General features: G+C 43.2%; 1 protein-coding gene across 1 annotated transcript in view; it reads right to left on the bottom strand.

The window, feature by feature from the left end:
* Nucleotides 1–2,380: 2,380 nt before the first annotated feature.
* The window catches only part of DNTT (DNA nucleotidylexotransferase), a 152,884-nt gene continuing 146,662 nt past the window's right edge, over nucleotides 2,381–8,602 (bottom strand). Inside the window, exon 12 of the mRNA XM_034776862.1 lies at nucleotides 2,381–3,718. Within this exon, the coding sequence (XP_034632753.1) occupies nucleotides 3,632–3,718 (87 nt within the window). The 3' untranslated portion in view covers nucleotides 2,381–3,631. The remainder of the gene's footprint in view (nucleotides 3,719–8,602) is intronic.

Below are 8,602 nucleotides of genomic sequence, written 5' to 3'. Positions count from 1 at the left end.
CATGGTGCTGAGCACTCTCAAGTGCTACTGAAATCAATAGGCCCTGAGGGAGTTCATCGCCTTGTTGGATTGGCCTCTATTATTGCAATAAGCATCCTGCTATCGCTAATAACTTTTTTGTTGAATGTTGAAGCAGAGTAACTATAAAGCATTTCAGTTTTCTCCTTGCCATCTCTTTGCAGTCCCTTCCAGTGGAGCAGTGGGCCTACACTTTCTTCTTGCTTGTTCATCCTTTACTAACAGCACATAGAACAGGAGTACTTGTGGCACCTTAGAGACTAGCAAATTTATTTGAGCATAAACTTTGATGGGCTACAGCCCACTTCATCGGATGCATAGAATGGAACATATAGTGAGGAGATATATATACACATACAGAGAAGGTGAAAAGGTGGGAGTTGTCCTACCAACTCGAAGAGGCTAATTAATTAAGAGAGAGAAAAAAACCCTTTTGTAGTGATAATCAAGATAGCCCATTACAGACAGTTTGACAAGAGGTGTGAGAATACTTAACATGGGGAATGTTGACACCCAAACATGGGGAATGTTAAGTATTCTCACACCTCTTGTCAAACTGTCTATAATGGGCTATCTTGATTATCACTACAAAGGGGTTTTTTTCTCTCTTAATTAATTAGCCTCTTCGAGTTGGTAGGACAACTCCCACCTTTTCACCTTCTCTGTATGTGTATATATATCTCCTCACTATATGTTTCATTCTATGCATCCGATGAAGTGGGCTGTAGCCCATCAAAGCTTATGCTCAAATAAATTTGCTAGTCTCTAAGGTGCCACAAGTACTCCTGTTCTTTTTGTGGATACAGACTAACACTGCTATTCTGAAACCTAACAGCACATACTTCATCTTCTGACTTCACCCCCACTTCTCCTACTAGTTGGGCCTAGTCACTGTCTGAGGTCCATTGTAACTCACTTCTTCTGAGCCTCATACTTCTGCCATTGCAACCATTTAATGTATGGTACAACCTTGAATGTTCTAGCTCACTCCCTAATTTATGTTGTCCTGTGTTACAAAAAGGTGGACACTATGGTAGTAATTAGGATAGCTGCTCCTCGTATAGAAGTGTGAATACCAGGTATTACCTTCTTCATATATCTGAAGGCCAGAAGGGACCATCATGATCATCTAGTCTGACTCCTGTATAACTGAAATCAGAGAATCTCACCAAGGAATTAGAACCTCACTTAATAATAGTAATTTTTGTAACTCATGAATTCACTGTGAATCTCAGTTATTTCAGCTTGTCATTTTTTGCAAGAAATATATTCATTTTCCATGTGCCAAATGATAAAAAGTCTCAGAAAAAGGGAACCAAACTGATGCATGTTTTCTTCGATGTTCGGGGAGCTGCAGTATTGCCAACCTCACCATTGGACAATCATGAGTCAGACGCCCCAAAATCATGGAGGTTAAAAAAAATCCTTATGATTTTTAAACCAATAAAATGTAGGGTCTATTTCCCTTCTGGTTTCTGAGCCTTTAAGATCTCTCAGGTCACACGTGTGGCTGACAGCGGGAGCCCCAGTCTCCTAGTGTCCCCTTAAGGAGGGGCTCTTGCTGTCAGCCCTGTCAGTTCCAGGGCTGACTGATAACGGGAGCCCCAGCCACTGGGGCTGGCAGCAATTTCTCAGTAAAATTATTAAGCCTGACTCATGATCTCAGGATAGAACTCTCAAATGTCAGGATTTTTTTTTCAGCGTGGCTGGGGAAAAAATCCTGACATTTCAGAGTTCTATTGCAAGATCATGACTCTGTTACTCGGGGTTCTTTCAACCCAAAGCTCTTGGTATCTTTTACTCTGGGCAAGGTGGTGTCAGGAAATAAATCAAGGGAGACACGGCCGTCTGACCGATAGATGGCTGGCACAAACAGGACAACACAAGAGTGCTTTCACTTAAAGCTAAATTTTACTTAGTCTCAAGCATTTACACGCGTCCGCAACAGGTTAGTAAAACACCCCCAACCCTTGATAATTACCAAAGCCGAGTGTGGCTCTCGAGTGACACAGCGTCAGGCTTCCATTGGCCAAATCTTCCGTCTGCACAAGATGTATCCAGAGAGAGTCCAAATGAGTCCAAAAAGAGTCCAACTACCTCAAACTTTTCCCCCTTATTTATACATTAGTAATAGAATGACATGTCCCTTAAAGAAAACTTTAAGTAACATTAAGTAAGCAGTTTCAATGGTCAAGCAGTTCCTTCTGATTATTGATTAACCAGGTGTGGGTTTTTCCAGAGTTTGCAGCCTTGAGGCCCCAATAAACATTCCTAGGGCACATCCTGCTCTTCTAAAATGCATGTATCAGCAACTTCAACACAATTCTTATCAGGAAGTATGCAGGGTCAAGCTACCCTTTCTGTGGCACCCAAAAGCCCCTCCCCTCCTGCCTTGGTCAAGCTGAGACTGCTGACAAGGCTGCTTTTAGCAATAGCCATAGTGGTTTCAGACATTTTACTGGTTTGCCGAAATCTCCTCATACAACTCAGGCTTAATTTTACTTAGAAATCACAAGAGTTGGCATGTCTGCTATAACTCCATTTGACATACACTCTCCTCCAGGTGACATAACTGAGAGAAATGCATAGGCAGGCAAGATGGGAGTTACCAGTTGCAAACACTTCTTTATGCAGAAACCAGGATGTTAAATAATTCCTCTGTGGTATGAAGTATGCAGAAATGGCACAATCCTAAAGTATAATTTCTGATTAATTTTGCCCTGAATTAAGAATTGTATTTAGATGAGCAACTGTAGCTTTTATTCTCTTGCACTAGGATTGAAAAATCCCATTTCTATTTAAGTGTCAGCATCATGATGCAAAACAAAATGGAAGGTGCTTCATGTATCAGCATGGTAATGCAGAAAGCAGACTTGTCTGGGAGAAAGCAGACTTGACACCCAAAATTACTTTTCTGCCAGACAATAGGACAGGCAGAAATGAGATGAGTGTTGTCATACTGGAAGATGTTGACAGGTGTTAAGATGGAAGGTGCTAATTGGTGCTATCAAACTTGTTGCTTGATCTATAAACAATTGCAGAGGTACTAATCAGATGGCAGAGGCTCCATGTGTCCACCCTTTTGGTTTTCTGATTTCCCCCCAAAATCAATAGGGTTCAAGCCATTAGTACCTAGAACATTGCCTGAAATGTTGCAATTGAGTGGATGTGGCAGTCAGAAGATAGTGTCTCAGACAGACAAACAGTGAAGAGTAGTTGAGTTGACTGTAAGTCCACCACAAGCTCGGCCAAATGTATATTTACACCCTGACTCGCTGCTGCAATACTTTATAGTTTTATTCCAGTGGTTTTAGTGCAAATTCATCAGCATAAAACTGGAGTAACACTGTGGTCACTCAAGCTCTGACTACTGCACAGCTCAGGAACAGAAGCTTTCAGGGCTTAAATAGGTATTCTTTCTAGGAGCACATAAAACATCAGTATCTATAATGAATTCTAGCTAATATTTTATTCACTGATTTTCTTTATAAAGACACATTTATACTTGTAACATAGATATCTAATTCAGAAAGATACTGCAATGATGAGCACTAATAAAAACAGTAAGATATAGCAAAGCTGTGTACTGATGAAAGAACATGGGCAAATCTTTTTACGCATTCCTTTCCCAGGGTTCAAGGTAATCCAAGCCAAGATGCGCAAAAATTTCTTCCTCGCTTTTGGCTTTGAGAAATATCCTCTGTAAAGGGAGGGGGGGAAAGGTTAATATGATCATTTTTGATTATTTAAATTAATGCGTTTGCTTTTTGAAACTTAGGCTAGTCATTTTTTGCCTTCTCCACCCTCGCTCCCACCCATAAGCAACTCTTTTTTCCATTACCACATCAATCTGCACAGTGATGACCTCAGAACATGGGAGACGGTAAGCAGAATGATTCCTTATCCTGCAGAAGTGAAGCCAAACTGCTTGTTGCTTTCAACCCCAATGACTAGTTTACATCTTTTTGTACTGAGTTACATTTCAAGGCTAACTGATAATGATTAGGACTTCATTTTTTAAATGAACGTTAAGGTTTTCCTCCAGGGTCGACTTTCCTAACAAGCTGATCAGTGTCATATATATGAAAATAGCACGAGCCTCAAAAGATATGTTCAAGCCAATTCCACACAGTTACACTAATTATGGGCAAAGCTCAGCATGTCAGAGCTTTCCTAATTCCCATTACTTATACAAAGAAATGGCATGTGCCTGGTAAACTGGGCTGGAAATTTTGTGGGACTAGGCAGCTACAGTTAGAATTTTTCCCCAATAAACTTGTTACAGTAAAATTCACATTTGCTTTCACATATGGGTATTTTATATTGTATTGTAACATGCTGGCACAGAAACCAGGAGTAAGCATTTACTCTTTAAAGAAACAAAACCAGAAAATCTGATGGCTAAGTGGTATGGAAAATATTCCCTTTTAGGAGTTGTGAACGGTTTTCATAACTGTGGTGCAATATCAGTTAAAGATACAAAGCTTGCATTGCAGATGAACATTAAAATATAGTGTGGACCCCATCATTTGGAGGAGTTTGGAAGTAGGACAGGTGTTCAGCGGGTAACCACTATCACCTGGGAGTGCTGTATAGTTCAGATGTGCTTCAACCAGAACCCCAGATCTGAACAACCTCAAACTTTGGGTCCATTAAGAATCCAGGGCCAGAGTCTCTGGTCCACCGAGTTCACTTTGCAGGGGCAAAATGAACTTAACCTGGCTGGAAAAACCTGCAGGAGAATTTCCCCATGTGGGGATATCTCTTGTCAGTGGAAAGCTAGGGGAGGCAGCCAGGGCCGGCGCTTCCATTTAGGCGACCTAGGCGGTTGCCTGGGGCGCCAGGATTTGGGGGGGGCGGCATTTTGCCATCCTTGGCGGCAATTCGGCGGCGGGGGGGTCCTTCCGCGCTCCGGGTCTTCGGTGGCAATTCTGCAGCGGGTCCTTCACTCACTCTGGGAGTGCCGCAGAATTGTCGATGACGACCGGGAGCGCGGAAGGACCCCCGCCTAGGGCGCCAAAAACCCTGGCACCACTCCTGGAGGCAGCTATGTCAGCACCTGCACCAGCTCCTCCACTGCAGCTGTGCTGCCCAGCATAATGGGGGGGAAGGAGCATACAGGGGGGTAGAGAGGGAAGACTAGGACCAGATCTGGGGAAGAGAGGGAAGGGTAGGGAGTGTGGAAGAGCAAGATTTCTCCACACCTGGATTCTTTGCTCATAAAAGGTTTACCACCAGCAGCACAATTTAAAGCTAAGCCTATACAACTTTCAGTCATGCCAGGGCCAGGTAAAACAGAATTAGGGAGCTACAATAGGGTCCCTGTCAGCCCCATCCTTTCTGGTGCCCAAGCTTTGCTCAGTGGAGAATTGAGTGTGCAAACTTGAATGTGTTCCATATTTCAGTTGGGTCCTACCTTCAGCATAGATCCAACTGAATCAAAGTCTAAGTGCAACACTTTCATGGTTGGGGTGTTTGAAATTAATATCTGGATCCAATTTTTGCAGCTTGGGCCCATATTTCATTGACACAGATCAGCTTCAACAACCAGGTCAGTCAAACTAGTAACTTTCTTAACAGCTATTTTGCAGGACTACAGAACAGAATGAAAGACAGTTCAATGGTTCTAGAAAGGTTATGAGGGCTAAATCAAATGGCAGAAGTTAGATACTTCAGAATGAAACTATAATCCTTTAAAGTTCCAGTGAACTCAACAGGGGAAAAGATATGTGGTTCCCATTTCACAGTTTCAAAATTATCAACCTACTAACAAGGTATTTATGTAAAGTTCCCCCAATATGCAGTTGAACTCATTCAAGGAACCTAAGTCATTTCTCTTTCAGCAAATTACTGCCACGTTGTGTAATAGTGTATAACATGTATCAGAGGGGTAGCCGTGTTAGTCTGAATCTGTAAAAAGCAACAGAGGGTCCTATGGCACCTTTGAGACTAACAGAAGTATTGGGAGTATAAGCTTTCATGGGTAAGAACCTCACTTCTTCAGATGCAAGAAGTGAGGTTCTTATCCACGAAAGCTTATGCTCCCAATACTTCTGTTAGTCTCAAAGGTGCCACAGGACCCTCTGTTGCTTTTTAGTGTATAACATGTGTAACATTTTTCTGAACTAGAAGCATAAACTCATCTTAATGTTCAAGTATCTAGACATTCTAATTAACACTCATTAGCATTTATTCTCTATTAAATAAATAGCAAGTATTTATTCTGTATTAACTATACATAATTTTGAATATAAAGATATTTTTAGAAACTGTGCATACAATTTTATAGCCAGATCTCTTTAAACCCACTTACCTTTTGTCAGTCTCTACTTCCCTGGTGCAGCCTGCTACACTGGTTCCTACTAGGTATGGGATCTACTTGGTTAAGTCATGCAATCCAATTATTTGGGATTCATATTCCACAGTTTTGTTGCTGGGAATGTTTGTATACCAATTGCACTGCACTACGGGCCTGATCCAAAGCCCATTGAAGACAGTGGCAGCCTTTCCATTAGCTTTACATTTGGCCCTGGTGTAAACAGGTGTAGATCCATTGATTTCAATAATGCTTCCCCCCCAGTTTAGACCTAGTATTATGTATACTGATGGTTCATCATTTGTACATAATGGTAACAAAACTTCACAAGGTATGTAGAATTGTTTCCCTCTTAACATAACTATGTCTGTATGTCTAAGGAGATATCCATTGCAAGCAAGTCATGTTAAAACTCAAGGCAAGGATTTGGTCCACTGGTTCAGAGATTTCTTTTGCTCCTAATGGAATAAGCTTGACACTCATTTTTGTTTTAATAATAAATAATAATAATAATAAGCATGGAGTCCTGATTTTTAATGGGGGTTCGTCCAACCTCCAATTTTTGCATGTGAAGCTTATAGCATATAAAATATCCAAACACTGGCAAGGTGCCCACAGGCACAGAGTTGTAAATCTATTTTCTACAATATAAATGAGCTGCAATTATCATGCATCAATTTTAATTGTAAGTTAAAAGTTGTATCTGCAATAAAGAGGCTACTTTTCAAACACAAGCCCATTATGTTCCATTACTTTTTAAATGTACTTTAAATCTTATGTTCTGAAATGAGCGAGAGATATACCAAAAAAAAAAAAAAAAGCCTCATTAAAAAAAGATATTCTTGCCCATATAGGAGGAAATGTAGAAATGCCAGAAAAGACAAAATCTAAGGCCTTGTCTACACTACGAGAGTAGTTCGATTTTACTTAAATCGAATATTTGGAATCGATATTGCAAAGTCGAACGTGTGTGTCCACACTAAGGACAGTAATTCGACTTTGTGAGTCCACACTAACGGGGAAAGCGTCGACATTGGAAGCGGTGCACTGTGGGCAGCTATCCCACAGTTCCCGCAGTCCCCGCTGCCCATTGGAATTCTGGGTCGAGCCACCAATGCCTTCTGGGTAAAAAAATGTGTCGAGGGTGCTTTTGGGTAACTGTCGTCATCCATCCATCACTCACTCCCGCCCTCCCTCCCTCCCTGAAAGCGCCGGCGGGAAATCATTTCGCGCACTTTTCAAGTCATTGACAGCGCGGACGCCACAGCACTGTGAGCATGGAGCCCGCTGCAACCATCGCTGCAGTTGTGGCCGCTCTCAACGCCTCGCAGCTTATCATACAGGTTGCCCTGAGGCAGATGCAGAAAAGTCAGGCGAGGAGGCTACGTCAACGCGGTGATGGCCTGAAGTGTGAGAGTAGCACAGACCTCTCAGAAAGCAGGGGACCCAGCGCCGAGGACATCACGGTGGCAATGGGTCATGTTGATGCCGTGGAACGGCGATTCTGGGCACGGGAAACAAGCACTGAGTGGTGGGACCGCATAGTGCTGCAGGTCTGGGATGAATCACAGTGGCTGCGAAACTTCCGCATGCGGAAGGGAACTTTCCTTGAACTTTGTGAGTTGCTGTCCCCTGCCCTGAAGCGCAATGACACCCGGATGCGACCAGCCCTGACTGTCCATAAGCGAGTGGCCATAGCCCTCTGGAAGCTTGCAACGCCTGACAGCTACCGGTCAGTCGCGAGCCAGTTTGGGGTGGGCAAATCTACCGTGGGGGTTGTTGTGATGCAAGTAGCCAAGGCAATCGTTGATGTACTGCTGCCAAAGGTAGTGACCCTGGGAAACGTGGAGGCGATCATAGATGGCTTCGCAGCGATGGGATTCCCAAACTGCGGTGGGGCCATAGATGGAACTCACATCCCTATCCTGGCACCGGACCACCAGGCCAGCCAGTACATTAACAGAAAGGGCTACTTTTCCATGGTGCTGCAAGCACTGGTGGACCACAGGGGACGTTTTACCAACATCTACGTGGGATGGCCGGGCAAGGTTCATGACGCTCGTGTTTTCAGGAACTCTGGTCTGTTTAGACGGCTGCAGCAAGGTATTTACTTCCCGGACCACAAAATAACTGTTGGGGATGTGCAGATGCCTATAGTCATCCTCGGGGACCCAGCCTACCCGCTAATGCCCTGGCTCATGAAGCCCTATACAGGTGCCCTGGACACTGAAAAAGAACTCTTCAACTACCGGCTGAGCAAGTGCAGAA

This window comes from Trachemys scripta, chromosome 7 (assembly GCF_013100865.1).
Source record: "Trachemys scripta elegans isolate TJP31775 chromosome 7, CAS_Tse_1.0, whole genome shotgun sequence".
Taxonomy (NCBI): Eukaryota; Metazoa; Chordata; order Testudines; family Emydidae; genus Trachemys; species Trachemys scripta.
Note: the sequence above shows the minus strand (reverse complement) of the source record. Positions and strands in the feature narration are given on the sequence as shown.